The sequence below is a fragment of the Pleurodeles waltl genome, chromosome 4_2, assembly GCF_031143425.1.
Source record: "Pleurodeles waltl isolate 20211129_DDA chromosome 4_2, aPleWal1.hap1.20221129, whole genome shotgun sequence".
In the NCBI taxonomy this organism is placed as follows: Eukaryota; Metazoa; Chordata; class Amphibia; order Caudata; family Salamandridae; genus Pleurodeles; species Pleurodeles waltl.
The window spans coordinates 54,172,431-54,193,303 of NC_090443.1; the positions used below are offsets into that span (position 1 = coordinate 54,172,431).

Consider the following 20,873-nt stretch of genomic DNA (forward strand, 5'->3'; position numbering starts at 1 on the left):
GGTGATACTGTTATTTACTTGCTGATGTTTGCTCAAGTGCCATTTATTGCAGCTACTTAGGCCATACATTGATTTGCGTGAGGGAAGGGTGGAGTCCACACTGTCTAGAGAGAGCTTGGCCAGGGCTTAGAAAGTGAGCCTCCCTTCCCCCACCATTGCATTTCCACTGGGGCAGGGCTAGAGACAAAGATGGCCGATCGGCAGATTTAGCCCAGTGTGGGATACAGGCTGACTGGCTTGGCAGGAGAGAGCTGTACCACAAAGCAATGTCATTTTGTGTTTGAAAAGGGCCTATAAGACATTAACACCCACCTGCTAGACCAAGCAACAACTTGTCAGTTGTTTACTTAAGCTGGAGACCAAGGATAGCAGATGTGTCCTCTATTAGAAACGGACAAAGAAGAGCAAGGAAGGTTGAGGGTGAACCTTGAAGCTGGTAGCAGAATACGGCCCAGGCAGTATGTCCTTCTTTTATCTTTGCACAGTGGGGACATGAGCTGAGTAAAGTGGCTGCAAGTGGCCAGAATCAGGATACCTTTATGTGGGCCACTGGCAGGATGGAGTTGAAGCGCAGAAGGGGTCCTGCCCAAAGTAGCTACACAAACATGTTCACTTCTAGTGGTGCTACTAAGGAGAAAAGTGATCACCTGCGGCAGATGGGTCCTAAAATCAAAATTCAACAGTTCAACTGGTCTGCCAGAATACATTGCTTTTTACTGACGCATCTCAATCCAGGTTGGTGTCTCATGATGCAATGTTTCATGTGTAAGCATGAATTTTTTTAAGCTCATGTTTCTTGGTATATGTTAGAGGGGTGCTTGACGGGTCTGCTGATTTTGGCAGCACTTTGCCATCTACATGGCTTTGGTGCCATGCTACGCGTATGTGTCTGTTTTAGTATGACCATCTAGGTCAGATTGAAACTATGGTGTGTGAGTTATTATGGACCATAGAGTGGGGCTGGATGTCTGATGAAAGCCCATATATAGATTTTCAGAGGTGTTTGAATTCCACATGGTGTGGTCTTTGTCTGATGAAATCCCACATATCGGTTACCAGAGAAGTGTGGATTGCATGTGGTAATAGCCTAATGAAAGCTCACATACCAGAGGTATGTGGATTGTATGAAGTAAAATCTGTGACAGATGAAAGCTCACATATGGATTATCACAGGTGAGTTTATTGTCTGTGGTAAGAGAAGTCTACTATGTAATACATATGGGGTTGTTTGATGGTTGTGGGTTTGGACAGTGGGAGAAGTCAGAGAAAATGGTTGTTCTCCAAAACCAGAATTGCTTTTATACATTAGTGTGATGTTGGGTGGTGCTTTCTGAGGATGAGTAGACATCTTGGTTGTTTTTTGGGAAAAACACACAAGGAGCTGCAACGCAATGTGCACAAGCACAGGTGCGCAGATCGCACCTCCGTCATAAGGTTAGGCTCTGTGCATTAAATAATACTCAATAAGTGAACATCAAGGCTTAGGTTGATCTCTGTTTGACCATGGCATACTCATTATAAGACAACCTGGCACGTGGGACCAACCTACAGGTAAATGTTATGTAAACCATATTTGTATGGCATCTTCAGTTTTTAGTATGACACTGGTATACTTCTGAAATTTGGGCACCCTCTTCATACACTCACTATGCTAGTGTTTATAAAGACAAGAGACGTCAGAGAGAGAGAGAGAGAGAGAGAGAGAGAGAGAGAGAGAGACATAGTACGAGACAGTGAGATGGAGTGTTTTTGAAGGTGTAAATGAAGGAGTATGTGAGAATCTGATGACAAAATGTGGGCCGTTCAGAGAATTACAACTACAGATAGGGGCACATTACGACCCAAGTGGTAAAAACTGCCTACCGCTGCAGCGACGGCCGGCAAAAGATCATCGCCGCTGCTACCAGCCGTCCGCCATATTATGGCCACACCCGGATTTCCTCCAGAAGGATGGTGGAAATCCAGCTGTGGCCATGCCAGCGGACGGTGGTAAGGTGGCGCCGCTGCCAGCAGCAGTGCCGCACCAGTAGACCACCGCAGACCGTATCACGACCCATGGTACAGCTGGCCGTGTTCTGCTGGTGGATGCTGCTGCTGGCAGCAGCGCCCCATCCCATCTCCTGCCGGAGGACCCCCTGACAACAAGTACGTTGGGTGCTCTGACAGGGGAGGGGGGTGTTGTGTGTGTGGGGGGGTGTGTGTATGTCTGTGCGTGCGTGTATACGGGTGTGTGTTTCGTGTTGTGCGTGTGTGCATGTATGGATGTGTGAGTGCGTGTATGTTGTGTTGTGTGAATGCATGTGTGCTTGTATTCATGTCAGTGTATGTGGATGTGTGCGTGAATGGAGGTATGCATGCATAGATGAATGTGGGAATGAGTGTGTATATGCGTCTGTGCGTGTGGGCATGAAGGTGCGTGTATGTAGGGGGGCTGGAGAGGAAGGGGGGTGGGGAATTCTGGAGAGGGGGAGGGGGAATGGGGAAGACCCCTATCAGTGACAGGGAAGGTATTCCCTGTCACTGATAGTGCCTACCGCCATAGTTTTAGTGGCGGTAAGGTTCCCCCGAAAAAGATGGCGGTAGGCGGGGTCATAATTTCGCAGGCGGGCAAGTGACGGCTGCCGGGCTGGAGACCGAAGTCTCCAGCCCAGTGGTCATTACCGACATGGCAGTCGGTGTGGTACATTGGCGGTTTTGTTGTAGCCAAACCGCCAATGTCTTAAAATGGAGAAAAGTACTGCCAGCCTGTTGGCAGTACTTTCCTCCATATTAACGCCATCAGCCGGGGTCTTAATGACTCCCATAGTCTTTTATAGAATTGCTAGGCTGACAAGAGTTACTGAGAGTACCAGGCAATGCCCCTTCCCTTCTGGCACTAGATCATTGGTGATTTCTCGGCTAAGGTACTGTAACAGTTTACACCAGCCTGCCAAAAAACATTGTCTCTAGTCTACAAGTATAGGACCAAGAGGCCAGGCTTTCTCTTAACCTCAAAAGGCATGACTGGTTTTGAAATCCGTACATTGACTCCCAGTGGAGGCCAAGCATAAAATCAAGACCTAACACAGTACACAAAGCTTATGGGAACCAAAGCCCAGCTTACCTGCAGAAATTGGCTCCTTACGACACAGCAGCTGAACCCAGAGATTGAATGGCGGGCCCGACCACAGGTGGGGCCAAAACCTGGCTCAGGGGAGGGGCACATCAACAGCATTTCCCACCAGGGCCGGACCGGCCATAGCGGGCATCAAGTTGCGTGGAGGCCGGTTTTTCAGCGGTGGAGGCCAGTTTTGTCACTGCAGGGCAGGTTTGCAGCAGTGCTGCAAAGCATTTCTTTTGTCCACAAGGAGTCAGACATGTTGGGGAGTCCTGGCCAGCCAGTTAACCAACTGGGCCTGTGGTGGAGAAGGAGGCAGGTTTGCCCACTGTTAGAAATTGGGTTTCTGGTTGGCACCCTGTCCAAGCAGGAACCACAATTCTAGTCAGGGTAAGTCAGATACAAACTATAAATTAACCTGTGCTTACCCTCTGGTAGCTTGGCACAGAGCAGCCAGGCTTAACTTAGGAGGCAATGTGTAAAGTATCTGTGCAACACTTAAAACAGAGAACACATCACACATAAATAATCCACACCAGCTTAGGAAAATAGAGCTGAATTTAGTGACCAAAACGACAAAAATCAAATGGGCAGAATTCGAGCTATGAATATTTAAAGAATATCTGCAGCTTAGTGCTGGGAAGGCTAAGGTGCCAACCAGGCTGTCTGGTCGCACTAAACCAGGTCAAATCTAGAAAGTCAAGCTGACCACAATAGAGCACGGGTAGGATACAGGGACCAACCTTATCCCTCTGAAAACATATCTTTTGGATGGAGGATGCGTTGACGTCGGAGACTTGATGCGAGAAGCACAGGAGTCGATGTGCAGGTGATATGTCTGTTCTGATCCGAGCAGTCAGGGATGTGTCATCAGCAAACCTTTGGCGATGAAGGAGATGAGTCATTTTCAAGGGGCGCAGCCGGAAATTTGAAGGTGATGCATTGGTGCTGAGGACGATGTGTTGATTCCGAGTCCTGCAGCAAGCGTTACTATGTCCTCATCCTGAGCGGCAGCAACGATGCAAGGGCATCGAGGGGAGATACAGTGGTTCCGATCAGCGCAGTGACACCGAAGCATGGAAACAACTGCAGAAACAACTTCCAAGTGCACAGGACTGCACTGGCACCATTTGGCAGGGCAAGACTCACAGTTGGCAGAGTCCAGTAGTGAGGGAAGTCTTAGATGTCCCTGAGACTTCAGAACAGGAGGCAAGCCAGCAAGCTCCTGGAGTCACTTTGGTTCTGGGGATGTAGAGATGAAGGTCCAGTCCTTCTCACTCCCAGGCAAGGAAGGCAGCAGGACAGACACAGCAGAACAGGGTTCCAGCAAAGTCCAGCAGAGTACAGCAGAGTGACAGTTCAGCAGCACTGTACTCCTCCTTCCTGGCAGAATTTCCTCAGGTCCAGATGTGTACTGATTTGGTGGGAACAGAAGTCCAGTTTTTATACTCAGTGGTGCTTTTAAACTGGGAGAGGCATCAAAGAAAGGCCTTTGAAGTGCACGGAGTCTTGTCCCTGCCCTTCCTGTCCTGGCTCCACACACACTACAGGGGATTATAAAGCCCTTTGTGAAGGTTAAGGACACTCCCTATTCAATTGTGTCAGCTCCTCCCTCAACATGCAGACGGCCACTCAGTCAGACCTATGCTTCCTTTGTGTGTGGCTCTCTGGAGGGAATGCACCCCCCGTATGTGTGTTCAGAGACAGGCAGAAAAGTACTAGATGACTTAAAGTAAGAAGATGACAACTTTCTATAAGTGGCATTTTCAGATTTACAATTTAGAATCTGACTTCACCATAAGTTGTGATTTTAAATTGTGATTCCAAAGACGCCAAACTTGGGGGTCACAACTCTTCCCAATTGGAAATTACAAGAAGACCAAATGCAATAAAAATACAACATACAGTAATGAAAATATGAATTCTGCAAGGTTTACTCAAAAATACAGTTCCTTGAAGTCAATAACTCCACCTGGGGCTATCACAGCATCGTGAGCTACAAAACCAACAGTTCAGACCGGCTGCGGCATCGCGGGCCAGCTACAGTGTCGGGAAGACCCTCAAATAGTACCTTGGATTTGTAGAGCGTCGTGATCCTTGCGGTGAGCTCCGGAGGGCAGCGTCACTGACGTCACCGTGTCGGTTCCAGACTCGGTGTATGAGTCGCTGGGCCCTTGAAGTCACAAGCCATGCGGATCGAACTCTGGGCTGATGAAGTCAGGTGCGCCGGCTTTGATGGCGTCGGGGCTGCGGTGCAAAGCGGGACGATGCGATGTCACGGTGAAGGCAGCGGCTCGATGGCGGTGTCCAGCGGCGTAGGTAAGACCAGGTTTGCAGTGTGAAGTGGGGCGGTGCAACGTGCAGTGTCCACAGGTCAGGGTGCAGGCAGGGACATCATCGTTGCGGAAGCGCTGTCGTCAATAGGCCGAAGCCAGCAGTGCGGGACGGGACGGTGCTTCGTGACCCTCACGAGCTGCGTCCACAGGCCATGGTGAAGGCAGGGGTGCCTGGTGATGACACAGGAGTCGATGGCGCTGGAGTAGGTGGACCGGGGCTGCAGTGCAGGACAGGACGGTGCTTTGTGCGCCTCACGAGCGGTGTTCACAGGCCACAGTTTAGGCAGTGGTACCGGTGTCAGCAGGAGAAGAGGCGTCAGGGAGCCCCAGGCTGCTGTGTGAGCAGGCGATGCCGGATTGCGGGGCCCACAGGTTGCGGTGCAAGCAGCGGCTCAGTGAAATCGTCTGATGACATAGTCGGTGAGACCAGGGTCATGGTGCAAAGCGGGCAATGTGACTCTGTGCGAAGTCGGCAGGTCACGGTGCAGGCAAGCAGCATCGTGGGATGCACCGCAGTGGTTTCTCCTCTTGAACAGCACAAAACACACAGTTCCCAGTGCTGCAGGTCTAGGAACTGAAGTCTTTGAAGTCCCTGAGATTTCCTGCAGGAAGCAAGCTCTACTCCAAGCCCTTGGAGAACTTTCTCAAGCAGGACACACTGCAAAGTTCACCCTTTGCACTCTTTTCACGCAGAAGCAGCAACTGCAGGCCAGTCCAGCAAAGCAGAACAGGAAAAGTGACAGTACTTTCCTCCAGCTCTTCAGTTCTTGTCCTTGGCAGAGTTTCCTCTTGATTCCAGAAAGATTCTAAATGTCTGGGGTTTTGGGTCTTCTTCTTATACCCTGTTCTGCCTTTGAAGTTGGCAAATTTCAAAGCAAAGTCTCAAGTGTTTGCAAGATCCTTCCTTGTCCAGGCCAGGCCCCAGAGTGCATTGCGTGAGGGTAGGCACAGTCCTTTTAGGTGTTAATGACCACTCCTCCCTCCCCTCTAGCTCAGAGGGCTCATCAGGATATGCAGGTTACACCCCCGCCCCTTTTTGTGTCACTGTCTAGAGAGGTGCAAAACAGCCCAACTGTCAAACTGACCCAGACAGACAATCCACAAACAAGCAGAGTCACAGAATGGTTTAAGCAAGAATATGCCTACTTTCTAAAAGTGGCATTTTCTAACAGACAATTTAAAAACCAACTTCACTAAAAGATGTGAGTTCAGATACCCTACACTCCACATTTTTATCTGCTATCAAAGGGTATCTGCTCTTTAAGGATATTTAAGGGGCAGCCCCCATATTAACCTATGAGAGGGACAGGCCTTGCACAGTGAAAACCGAATTTGGCGGTATTTCGCCCCTGGAGCTAAGTAGGGCACACCTTAGGGGTGCCTGACATGCAGTAAAAGGGAAGGTTTAGGCCTGGCAAGTGGGAACACTTGCTAAGTCAAATTGTCAGTTTAAAACTGTACACAAAGACACTGCAGCGGCAGGCCTGAGACATGTTTACAGGGCTACTAATGTGGGTAGCACAACCAGTGCTGCAGGCTCACTAGAAGCATTTGATTTACAGGCCCTGGGCATCTCCAGTGCCCTTTACTAGGTACTTACCAGTAAATCAAATATGCCAATCATGGATAAACCAATCAACAGTACAATTTACCTAGGGAGCACTTGCACTTTAGCACTGATTAGCAGTGGTAAAGTGCGCAGAGACATCCAGCAAAAACAGTGCCCAAAACCAGGAGGTCAGAAGGCAAAAAGACAGGGGAGAGACGCCAGAAAGCTACCAGGTCTAACACCAATGGTATCATGTTTTAGGGAAAGAGCACATGCACTTTAGCACTGATCAGCAGTGGTGAAGTGTTTAGAGTCCTAAAGCCATCAAAAACAAAGTCAGCTAACAGGAGGACAGAAGGCAAAAAAGTCAGGGGAGACCACGCCAAGGATGCCAGGTCTAAAAGCCACAAAACTAGTAGACGCGTTGACATCTAGAACAAGAAAGCAGACAAATGCTGGATACATTTGGCTCACAACCTTAGATCAGGGCAGATGTACTATGGTCTGTAAGGCAGGGCCAGGGATGTGTACTACTGAAATTGTCTTTGGCTCGCTGGGTACTTTTTGGCACTACTCTGGGAATTGTGGGGCGTTGGAGATGGCAAATGGGGACCAAGACATGGCCCGGTTGCCCAGGGCCATCGTCCAGTGGGTGCCAATGGGGATCCCTCTCTGGGTTGCTTGGACACAGATGTTTAAGGGGCTCAGATGACTTTCTGACCTTTGCCTCCTCTCCTTGTGCGGTAGAAGGTGATTTTGCATTCTAAGGCTTATATTTGGTGATCTCGGTGGCCAGCACTCGGGCTCCGACGTCAATTCACCGGTGCTGTAAGGACCAGCGGAGTGGCCAAACGTAACTTCAACAATATGGTCAGGCAACACAATGCACAGAGGGTTTCTCCAACTTTTTTTACATTTTATGTAAAAGTATGTACATTGTGTGATGGAATAAACTATCATTAATACAGTCTTGTGATGTAATAAATGTGGCCTGAAAACTGTTTTCTCAAATGCAAAATCTGATTGTCTTGGTTCAGTTCTTCACCTTTCTCTGTAGAAGGTGTCCCGGAATTGGAACATGGGGGTTACTTGTTTTTCTCTCAACTACCACGGGCCTCAGATTGGTCCCCTGCCTGTATGAAAATGACCCAAGGTCAATCAACGTACAGTTAATCCTCACAAAAAGTGGCACAGATCACTCGGAGACTAAAGTCTGACATTCTAACTCTAACTACAGCTGTTGTTCTGCACAGACCCAAACTTCCTCACATTCTGAAAATACCTTAAGACACCCTTACTCAGACAGTCTTTGAATCATAAGGGTTTAGGTACAAGGGACCAGTAGTGTTGCAAGAAAAAAATGGGCCCTGGTGCCAGCAAGGAAAATGCTCCCTTTGATTGCTGCTGGGATAGTAAAATACAGCAATTGCCAGGGTTCAATGGACCCCTCAGAGCTCTGGGTCCCGATGTCACTGCTCCTGCTTCACAAATGATAGTCTCCCCCCTGCCAGTGCTTAATTTTATTGTTTGTGGTTTCCGGTGCTGAGCACCGGCACTTATTTTTGAGGGCCGGGGCTTACTCTTCTGCCTCAAGCATTTGCTTGCGAGCAAAAGACACATATGGGGAAGACAGAGGAAGGGAAAAATGAAAAAGCGTCACAACGGAAGAAAGTAGAAAGCTGCAAGAGTGATGTGAAGGGGCAGGGAGTGGCTTTATGTGGATTGAAGAGGCCTGAGATGGCTTTAGGATTATGGCGCCTCAGTATTCAGTGTTCACACATTTAATTGCAGCAGCCCCGTGTTTAAGAAGAGGGCTTTGGGCACCGGCACCTTTTTATTTACAAATTAAGCACTGCCCCCTGCTATGGACTAAAGCCTGTGGCACTCATAGAACGGCCCGTGGGCCGCCAGCGGCCCATCAGACCGTGCCTGGCGGCCCTCTGAACTTTTTTATGGCCCGGCCTTGGGAAAGCCCTGCACAGCTGCTCCATAGGAAGCTCCCTGATGCCCAATGCTTTCAGCAAACACAAAATAGTATCACTGGAACATGCGCCATAGCATCTTCACTGGGCATGCTCCAGCTGCCCTCTTTTGTGTTTACTGAAAGCATAGTGCAGCCCCATACGGGTGACGTCGTACACCTGGCAGTAGAACAGAGGTCTTCAATCTGGGGGTCGTGACACCCAGGGGGGCATGGAGTCCTGGAAAGGGGGTTGCACATTCCCCCAGCTGATTGTTAAAATGCCTCTGGTGAACTTTTATTTATTGAGTCTCCTGTGCTGTGAAAGCCACAGACAGCTAAGGAGGCCTTCAAATCAGGACACACACACAGCTAAGGAGGGCGCCTGCTTCCTAAATGAAAGGGAAATGTAAATAGTAATCTGCAACTTTAAAGGATGCAATCACTCAAAGCTTTGTGATGACAAAAATGTATTCTTTTTTTAGGGGTAGTGCAAAGAGTTAAGAAGTGTGTGCTTTTAATTGTAGTTACACAGCGCTTACTTCACCTGGAGGTTTTGAAGGGGCAGCTATTAAAAAAAAAGGAATTGCATGTGCCCTGGTATTACTTAAATCTACATTTTGGAAGCACAGTTTTATCTTAAACCTTGTGTAGAAGCCTATCTTATACTGCGTGTAACGTAAGTATAAAAGAATGCCTTACATATGAACAGTGCTTTCTGCCACAGGCTGTGACCTCGTAAAAATACATGTCACTATTCTCCACTGTACCAACCAAGATTTAATTCTGTCGCTCTCCAGTTACACACAGACCTCTGTGGTGCATTAACTAATAGAGGTGTCCTAATGCACAAGAGTGCATTTCCCAAAGAGTAACAACTTTCTTTTATATATTTTTCATTTAAGCTGGCTTTTATTCTATTTGTAGCTCCCTGACAGTGAAAGACTTAAAAAACAACTTAGAATATTTTGGGGTTTATTTATGAGAGGCTTGTGCAGCTGGAACCTCACTTTTTTGATGTTCCAGCGGCACAGGCCTCTCAATCATACGTATGAGGTGACGCAAAGCCACCCTACGTTGCGTTGAATGGCCTCATAGATATGGAATAAGGCAAGGCAGTGCAAGCCACTGCATTGCCTTACTTTGCGTCAAGGAGAGGTTCCATGGACGTTGTGGTGGGTGTTCCAAAGCAGCACCCATGGATTTTGACACTGCCTCAGATTTACAAAATCACTTAAACTGGAGCAGTGCCAAAACTTTACGCCTCCCAGAGCAGGCATAATGAGGAGAAATGTTTTAATTTCTCCTTGTTTTTCCTCTTTCCATGTGTGTTGCTATCTGCCCCACACATAGAAAGAGGTACAATGCCTCAATGGATTGTCTTTGTGCAGCAAGGTGCCGCTTCCTGCACAAAGCCAATCCTGGCTACATTGGTGCTAGGCAGCAATTTGGGCGCCAGCGCAGGGGAAAGGACAGAAATGCACTGTATTTCATAAATACTGTCCATTTCTGCCCTTTTGTATTGGCGTAAGGCAGTGTAGCAAGAAGACTTGTGGCACTGTCCTACATCAAATCGTCATAAATGAGGACCTTTGTTTTTAGCTACACCTTTAGCCATGCATCCACATTCACTGACCTTTGGTTTGCTAAACACTGTTTAACATTTATATTATTTTCTCACCATAAAAATGATTTGCTGTGGGAAATGGGGACATTTATTATTGATGATGATGAGGAGTACCAGGTTCTAGAAAGTTTTGTCAGGAGTGGGTCCTTACACCTAAAAATCTTTGAGAGGGGATCCCGATATCAAAAAGTTTGAAGACCTCTGCAGTAGAGGGAAGCAAAGGACCTTTAAACGTCAGCCGCTGTGCATTTACAGCTGACTTTAAAGGAGCCTTTTTGAAAGCTTCCTGCTACCTTTGCAGATGGCGACATCGCCCGCACCCTTATGTGCCTTAGCCCCCTGCTTTCTCCAACATTTTTCTCCCACCAAGAGGACTTCAATGGCAGCAGTGGATGGGGTCAGCCTGCCCTCCACCTCGGTGCCCGCCGACTAGCTAGTTTCTCTCCTTCCATCCTCGCGAGGGGACCTTCAGGTCAGTGTGTTGGTTGTTTGTGGCCGGTTTTAGGTCTGCTGGGTCATTTTTTACTGTTGATTTCCCTGGTATCAAAACTAACATTACCTGCAGTAAGCTCTAATCCATGCAGTCTTCCATACCTTGCAAAAATCGTACACAGCATGATTATTTGTTTTTACTCTAACAGCCCTGGCCCCCGCCCTCACCTGTAGGCCCATCAGTGCAGCCCTCCGCCACAAACAAGACTGTACTTTTGGCCCCCGAAAAAAGGCTGTGAGTACCTATGGATTAAACCCTTCTCCCTGGATTGAGATCCTTCTGAAGAACCCATTCTTAGCTCAAGCGCGCGCCAGCTTCCATCTGGTCGCACCAAAGAGCACACCCCGCCTAGAAGCCCCCGTGACGGTTCTCCGAGTTTAAGGCAGGCCAAAGGGAGACCCGCGGTACCTCCCGAACGGACCTTGACTGCACGCCACGGGAGAGTCTACTCTCCCATTCTTATTTCACCTTTACTAACAACTTTTGTTCTGCCCTTCCGCCCCCTCCCCCACCGTTCTCTAAAGCAGCGCTATTGCCGGTATTTTATCATTACCAAACCACCCCCATCCATGCCTTCATATCCAACTAACTACCGTCCAGAAAACGTCTTTATTCTGAAAGCACTGAAACATGACTCATGTTATAGTTTTTGTTAAGTTTTCCCAGCGTGCCTAAAATAATAGCCAATGGGAGGACTGTATGATGCGGACACGTCTATAGCGCTTACAGCCTTTGACGAGGCGCCTAATATTGTGCATGTTGCGAATGCGTTTTATTGTCAGGACGAGAGCGGGGAGACAAAAGGACCCTTCTCTGAAATGGAGGGGAAATGCAGGAGATTCGCCTGGTGAAACCCGGAGAGATATTGCAGAAACAGCGAAGCTCGCTGGAGCAGAACCACATTAGCTTGTGGGGACAGGAGGCGGTGTTTATTATCCAAGAGAGTCCCGGTGTGTGCAAGCAGTGTAGTATATACCCCCCAGCCCCCATCTCTCTTCCACCTTTCGAGTTCCTCAGCAGTCAGCAGTTTTGGCGCATCTAACTGATACGTGTTCCAGTGAAGGGATATCTGATGGCGGGAAGCCGAGCGCCCATCACTCTTCCTTGCGGCCTTGACGCCAGTGCTTAATTTGTGTCCCGTGTTTGCTGGTGCTGAGCACCGGCACTTATTTGTGAACAATGACACATATTTATTAACACCCACAATATGTTGGTGAGGTGTGTATTTTTTAACAGAGAACATTAGAGGAGAATGTATTTAACATATCTCAAAACATGATGAAACTAGAACTTAAAACCTACAGTTTGAAGTGGTACATAAGTATTGGCAGCTGCAGGTACCCATGAGAAATACCTTGAGCCCTGGCACTTCATTTTTTTTTTTTTTTTACAAATTAAGCACTGCCTGTCGCTCTGCTTTTGATGACGTGTGTTGCTCTCATACGAGTAGGATCACCTCAGCATTGGCTCCAATCTTTACCTCTTAGAAAGGAGTGTCCCATCCTCCAATGCGAAGCAGCCTGCCTCCACCTCACCCCACCCCCATAGAGCATTGTTCTATAGGTTTTGCATCCCATCACAAAGGGCACAGCTGCACTATCACATGGTAACCTGGAAAGCCGTTAAGAGCATAGAGGACAGATTTAGTAATGCGTTTTATATCGCAAACCCTGCGATTCAGTAATTTGAAGGGGTTGTGAGAAGAAAATGTGCTTTTCAAATGTACTGAACCCATTTAGCTATTCCATAACCTGTTAATGAATCGATAAATATATTTAGGAAATCATAAGGAATCGCTACTTGTAAGGGGTGTGCTTAGGGCATCCCTTTCAAACAGCCATTCCTTATGGTATGTATTATTGTTTTGCAACCAAAATGCCCCCAAATGAGGTGGTAACCCGTTTGCCATGGGAAAAGGGTCCCCTGGGGACCCCTTCCCTTTTGATTATGGTCCAAAAACATTTTTGGAAGTTGGCAGTGGGCCATAGGACCAATGCCTTCTCTAAAAAAATGTTTTACAAACTTATTTTCTTTTTTTTTTGTAAACACATCCCACTTCCCTTTAAAGAAAATGAGCTACATTTAAGAAAATTATTGCTTTATTTAACAACAATCACAGACATGGTGGTTTCTGTACCCAACAGGCCACAATCACTGTGATGGTAGCAAATCATAGTGTGTCACAATTTGCGATCTACCTCATTAATATGCATGAGTTAGGTCGAATTGCAACCCCCTGCAATTTGGAATTCTGTGAACTGACCTATTAGTATACAGGTCAACTTGCAAAATACTGCTGGATTCCCTAAAAATCAGTGCGCAAATCGCTACTGCTTTTAGCGAATCCAATAATCTGGACCAAGACTTCCAGCTCAAGTGTGAATATTTTTTACAGCAATGTTCTGTATAAAAACCTCCCCAGTATTTGGGAGGTGGCTCCTATTGAGTTAATTCTACCAGGGTGTGGAGGCTGGGGTGGGCTATTTAGGCAGAGGAAGCCATAAACTCTAACTCACTGTATCCCTGCTTCCTTGCCAAGGCCACATCCCTTCTCTCTGTGATCACATGGTGGAAATTATCTTGAGGTTGGCAGGTCTGCATTTCCATAGTGCTTCGTACCACTGACATAGCTTTTTCGGGCAGGTGAGTAAAATGGGGCTCCATTTTTGCATGTGGTTGGTAGTGAGTGGGTATATAGTGTGGCCTGTGGGAAGAGTTCAAACCTCATGTTTTAGCTTCCAAAGGGAGCTCCAAATGTACTGTGAAAACTTTTTAGTTACACTTAAGCATGGAGTGAAGAAGAAAGTAGAGGTGGGGGGGGTCACTGAAAGCTCGAGACAGATGCCCAACTCTGGTTCAGCTCGGAACCTTTTGGAGCCTCAAGCCAAAATGAGTAGAGCTTTCATCAGGCCTGGACAGAATTTCAATTAAGGCAGAGTAATCGAAGTAATTCAGTGTTATTGTTTGATGTGGAATTACAGATAACACAATTACACCCACTTTCAAAATTAAGGATAACTTGGAGGAAAAAAATTCCACCGCAATAGCACATGTAGCAAGCATGAGTGGCTGCTTGCGCTACTGTTTATGTTCAGTTGCATTTTGCACTAAGAAACTAGCGCTTAATGAATGGAGTAAATCAGGGGAAAATCCTACATCAGGTGCACATTTATTCAGCGCAAGCCTCTGTTTATGGTCGCTATTCATTTTCTGTTGCATTTTGTGTTATTTGTTAGTGCAACATGCAACCTCGCATTCATTTTGTACATGAGGGGGCATTTTTGCTTCATGCAAATTGTGCTCAGTGCATAATTACTCTTCTAGCATAATTCCACATAAGCAGAATTTTTGGCTAATTCTGCATGATTACGCTACATGAAAATATATGAGTTACGCCCACCCCTAGCTTTTAAGCGGCTTCTCTCTGCCACCTACTCTCTATCCTCATGCACCAAAAATTAAAGATAAAGCATACATATTTGATGTAAAACAGGAGAGAGAAAGTGACACTCACCTAAACTCATCTAGTGGCTCAATAGCACAATGTGAAACAAGAAATCCGGTTTCCCTCAGCTTCCTTTTTGTTCATTAACATATCTGAGAGTGGCTTCAAGTACGTGCTTTCAGGATGTACACTATATAAAAAACTCCTGTGTTTTGTTTTAATGTACTATACTATTGTTCCGTCTGTAATGGAAATTGACTTCATAGATGGGGTACACACGTCAGCTTGCTTGCCTCTGAGTTCACTAATGACATTGGAGGAATGGAGGGGGTACGGGAATGTTTTTAGATTAATATTCCATCACTGCAGTGATATAATCTCATATACAAAGGTGAATCACTTCTGTTGGGTAAATACATAATTTTATTTAAACATTTTTAAAGATACTTTTTCGTATTTTTACATGATGTTTGTTTTATGATTTACATGCCAAATATTTTCAGGACTCTGCTTCTGTACAGACTCTTTGGCTCTGCTCTCCCTTCGAATGTGTTGGCTCTTCCATTTCTAACAGAGAGACGTAAGAGAGACAGACTCATACTTACGCATACGCACCATCTTTGAGATAGAGGCTACTCTGTTTGTTGTGCATGGTTGGTTAAAAATGTATCTGTAGAGTGACCTGTGTGGGAAGACTTTGGGTGCTGTGCTTGGCATTCAGAGGGGTTCACCAATTTGTGCCATAGCTGCACATGTGCACTTCTTGGGCTTCCCTCACCTACACATATCTTTTCTCTGTGTACTTACCATTTCTGATAGTTAAAATTTGTTCTAAATGGAAACAGCGCATCTAATACAACCTGCAGAGTGCGGTTGATGCTACTTTTAGGTGTGTGTCACAATTCATAATTCCATGCAGGGAAATGTATGCAAATGTAAGCATATCCTGTCCGTTCCAAGAATATATTTAGCAGAGCTTTGATAAGAACAATGGCATTGCAAAATAAAAAGAATGCTGCCATTTTCTGCATCTTCTACAGATCCATTTAGAAAACTTAAGTAAGATTATGTTCAAAATAAATTGGCCTGAAGTGAAAAACTGTGCAAACTTTGAACGGTTTCAACATTTGTTGTAAGATTTTTAGCCGAAATACGCAGTACTGTATTTTTAAATTACTTTCTTGGTATAGCCTGCTCAAAAGACAGAGCCTAATCTCGTTTGAACATCAATCTGTGATTATTCTGTTAAAGTTCGTGCTTGTGTTCCTTTAACAGCAATCTGTGAATGTACTTTATTTTATCGAAACCTTAAGTCCTTTTTCCACAGTGAAAACCTTTGCCTGCAGTTGGCCAAATGCTCCAGTGTACAATGATCCAGACATCCTATAAAGGGCTTTAGACTTTCTGATTGTTACACTGCAACTTCTTGCCTTTTCACTGCTGCGTTTACAAGGCACCTAGCAGATCCTAAGGTTCTAGATGTGCATCAAATCATAGGGCATTAGAATATTTTCTATGTTAATCTGATCTGCAGGCTGGCGCTGTGTGTCAGTGTGTGTCAAGCCCTCCTGCACTTCATTTGGACTTCCTTTTGGCAGATAAATGTAAGCACACTTTGATTTTGGGAGTTAGGTGTCTGCAAGCTTTTGACCTTTCTAACCAAAGCACACCAACACATATAGCTGTTTTTCCTATGTTGTTTTTTGACTGCATGGAGCCTGCTTAATAGATGTGCCTCTAACAGGTGCCAGGCCTCAGAGGTAAGCAAGGCTACCCTTTGTTTCTGACCTAAGAGCTGAGATATGACTCTGAGAAAAACAAAAAAAGTGGTAGGTGGACTATGTGAATTAAACTCAGCCATTGAGAATGTTTTGAGGTCTCGTTCCTGTCCCATTTTTGCTCGTTGTGCCACTAAACACAGGGATCACCTATGTGCAAATAATTCAATAATGGCTATGCTTTCGTATAAATAATTGAAAAATACGTAAAGTACACTGATACCCACAAGGGGTGTACTGGTGAGGAGTGTAAGCCAAGCAGAATAAATGTTATTTCCTTTTTTTACAAAGCTAACATGGTCTGTGATGGTAAAAATTTCCGGTGGGAGGGAATACCAATGCATTCTCGCAAGAAAATATGAACACCCCAACTTAAACTGCTATGCCACACCCCCACTGAATGAAAACATATGCAACCACAAACCGATTCAGAACAATCTATAACTGCAGCTCCTACAAGGAGCCCCCAACATTTTCAGTAATAAATGTTACTTATGTTAATGAAAATCATACTGAGCTACTATTATTATTAGAGTTGTATTAGGAACCTCACCAGACAGGATTACATTAGTGGTCCCAATTTGCAAGATTTCTAGCAGTTATTACCTTTGTGCACAAGGCACTGTTGCCAGTAGTAATGAAAAAAATCCATTGTCTATGTGGAATGTCCCTACATGGCTAACATATAACAGCCATCGCTGCAATGCACTTGGCACCAAGTTCATAATATTAGTAAAACATCTCCCCACCACCACACGATTTATCTCTCCAATGTCAGGTTTATAGTTTGGAAATTCAACCCTTTTTTCCAACTGTCAGCATATGAGTTCTGGAAATACAGCTATTTTAGTCTCAAATACAGGCTTTGAAAGTTTGGTATACACATATTAATTCAGCCAACTAAAAACGTTTACTTTAGTAGGCTGGGCAGCACACAAGAGAGCTACGAGTATCTCACAAGCTCCTTGTTGGAGTTGTTTATCCTAGATGCTCCTCCCAGCAGAAGTCTTACACCCCTCCACGCCTGAGCCCCAGTATTATTTTTAATTCCAGTGTTCATGCACAGCCCACTGCTCTGGTAACATAGCACAATCAGAGCAGTCCTTCATTTCTACCCCACTCGTCCACATACAGCTGAAAACACACACACAGAACCTTCTCAGTCCAATAACTCTATGTGTAGACATACCCCTGGTCCAGCGGTTTCTAGCAGCACTGTTGAGACAGTGAGGAAAGTCACTATTCCCAAAATGGCCGCCTGCTCACTGCATCAGCGGACACAAGTAGAAGTAAAAGCTGCTGGTACAACTCAAGACCTGTATCGTGTAGACATTGTCAGAGTGTGAATCTCCTACCTGCTGTTTGTCGTAGGCCAGTAGTAGGTGCTGGAGGTTCGGCGATACCTGGATGCTTGCAGCTTGAATGGACTGCTGAAAGTTAAAGAAAAGGCAAGATCTGAATAAGAGGAATGCAATTGGGGCAGAGCTGAAGGTATAGAATAAGAGGGAAAATGGAGAAATTTCTGACAGAAAATAATTTTGGAGAGCATGAACTACTACTAGAGAATTACATGAGTTCCTTTAGGGAAGAGCTTATGTTCTTTTACAGAAATACTAAGATGCTATTGACGAAGTGTTTTATGGGGAATGGAGTAGGTTTCTCTGTGTACAGATGTGAAATCATTTAAGGGAGCATTGATTACATTGGCGAAGGGCATACATTCTTGTAGGAAAGAGTCTGAATTTCCAGTATATTGGGGCGTGAGATTGCATAGGAAAAGGTATACATTATTATAAGGAAGTGCACAGATTCCTAAAGAGAAACAGTTACATTCTTGTAATGAAGAGCATGGATTATATTCAGGCGGACTTAAATTCCTAGAGGAACGGGTATATAGACCAAAGGAAAACTGGAAAACCCCAAGGGAGAGAGACCCTATGGTATGGCACTAAAATATCCTAGTCAGAATGCCAAGTGACATAAATATCCTGTCATAAATACATATTTTAAAATATCACTCCAGTGGAGATAATAGAAAACCTACACCCAATGGGACAATATTTTTGTAGAAGGTATTCAGGACACGTTATGTATGAGAGACAATCTTATTGACAACAATATTCTGACGTATAACTGGCCCAACTGAGACAGGTGCCAAATTTAGTACAAAATGGCCTAGATTCCTATAGGAAATGTTGTGGATCCCTATAGAGAAGGACTTGACCAATGCTGATTGCTATAAGGAATGGTTCACAGATGCAGCACCGACAACCCCTTTGCTACTTATTACCCAAGCCTGATCCATGGTTTAAATTCTAGGTGGGAATATCTCCTTGAGAAGTTTGCAAAGGGTGACTTTGTGCCTCCAGGTGTGCCTATAGCTGACCTCTTATTTTATCTTTCTGCTCAAGCAGTGATTCTACACACAACTTTCATTCTGAAAAATCCTGTCGACAGCACTTCAAAGCCATACTTTCATTTAATGGAGTCCGTGGGATTTTCACATTTTATCAGTTGCGGCTCACTGCTATTTAAAGGGGCTCTGTGCACTCCCCTCAAGTGCTTGTCACTCCCAATGCCCACCCCTTTTCAAGAAAACGATTATAAACGCAGTTTGTTATCATTTTCTTGAAAAGGTTTTGCAGCTGCGGCTGTTGGTGGGGGGACAACGCTCCTCCGCCCTAATGGAGGAGCCGCCCCTGAATTTTATGCACTACACTACCGTAGCATGATCATGTTTGCCAGTGCAGAAAGATGTTTTTATGGGAAATTATGTCAGAAATTATAATTGCAAAGCTTTGCAAAGATGACAAACTTTACAGCCTCACAAATTTACAAACTGCTTCACCCGTGAACAAAAATTCTTCCAAAAATGTTTTTGCAGAAAAACTTTCCCACAAAAATCTTGTTCCTGAGGACATTCTCCTTCCCCAATTTTTTTTTTCTGGGATTGTTTTACCCACACCTACTTTTGCACACATTGTTTCCTCACAATTTATTTTTTAACTTTGCAGCTTTTGCTAACTTCATGGAGCTTGTGAAGTGTTGGAAAAATCCCAAAGTACGCAAAAGAAGAGATTCACTATTTCATACACTGGTAATCAAGACCTGGACCGGATTTTCAAAGGATGAACACGTTTATAATGCCTAAAGTAATGCTGTGGAAGAGATTCAATTTCTGCCCCTCTAGCAATCTGAATGCTCCAGGCATAATGGTGTTACTCATACACTCACCAGTGTGCTGTTCTCCACCAAGGTATCCTGTTCTCTGCTCCCCATGTCCTGCCGGATTACATTCCCCTCTCTGGTTGTCAGAACAAGAACTCGCTCTGAAAAAGCAAAGCAATAGCAATGAAATATCAGGCGGCGCATTCCCATTGTAACTGAGCAGTTCATGGATGATTGTGAGTGCAAAAAGGATTTTGGACCACTAAGGAAAACATTTTTCTTTGAAATGCCATGATTTAGGGGAGGTGTGTGCATAAATGTGCCCTGATGCTTCAACATTTCTGGGAAGAATCTGTGACTTTGTCTGTTTTCTTGTTTTTTGTATATCAATTTGTGCAAATACGTTATGCTGAAACATGTAAGCCGTTATTTGTACCATGTTCGTTTTCTCAATAAAATGAATTAAATTCTTGTGTGATTCGGTATTGAATTGAGAATGGATTCCTCGACAACTGTGTTGACGATCTGAAACCAACAAAGGTGGAGGTTTGTTCACACACACCACCCAGTGATGATTGACACGAAGAAGTTATAGGAAGGACCACGTTTCCATACAAAATAGATTTTTTGATTTGCTACTAACGTTGGTGCCAATTGACAAATCATCACAAAACTTCCCAAAAAAAAGTTCCATCCACCTCAGCTTCTTCTTGGAAAAATTCAAGGAGATCTGTCAAAAGGGCCTGAGAAAAGGGTGTTGGGTTCCAAAACATGTTTTTCCCATGCAATTCTCCATAGGATTCAGCAAACACGCTAATCAGAATTACACCAAATTTGACAGAAGAGCTAGATCTTTATCCAGAAATCTTACATTTTTGTGAGTTGGTTTAAATACGTTCATGGTTTTTGAGAAATTAATGTTTAAAATTCATGTACATATCACACTGCGAAGGACCCATTGACCCAAATGAAAAGATGTTGTGGCAGACATTTTAGGGCTCGGGGACTCAGCCCCCTGTCCTGTAAAAAGATTACAAAATATATAGTGATGCAGGGTAGGGATACCCTGTCACCCCAGGCCCGGTGGTGGAGGGTGGGTCTCAGAGGGACCACCCTGGGGCCAAAAATGATGTTTTTTAAAATGGTACAGCAGAACCACTGTGTATCTGTGGATCCATGGTAATTTTTTTTTTAAAAGGCAGTCTCCTTCCCTTTTAAAATAAATGTGCCATTGGGTGGGTTAGGGTCTGCGGTGTCCCCTCCTTGAGCCTCTGGAAGGCCCGGGGAATCCCATCCCCTAAGGCCGATTTGACCCCCCATACCAAGCCATACAGTGGCCTAGGGAACCCATCGTCCAGGGCCGAAAGAGAGTCAGTGACCCCCATACCACAGGACACTGTTTTGGTTCCTTCCTGGGAGG

General features: G+C 45.2%; 1 protein-coding gene across 1 annotated transcript in view; it reads right to left on the bottom strand.

Annotated features, from left to right (window-relative positions):
• LOC138292187 (inactive dipeptidyl peptidase 10-like) overlaps positions 1 to 20,873 on the bottom strand; it is a 392,581-nt gene that overhangs the window by 360,702 nt on the left and 11,006 nt on the right. The window contains exons 3-4 of the mRNA XM_069230625.1: positions 19,520 to 19,614; positions 17,641 to 17,715 (exon numbers count right to left, since the gene is read on the bottom strand). Coding sequence (XP_069086726.1) covers positions 17,641 to 17,715; positions 19,520 to 19,614 — 170 coding nt within the window. The remainder of the gene's footprint in view (positions 1 to 17,640; positions 17,716 to 19,519; positions 19,615 to 20,873) is intronic.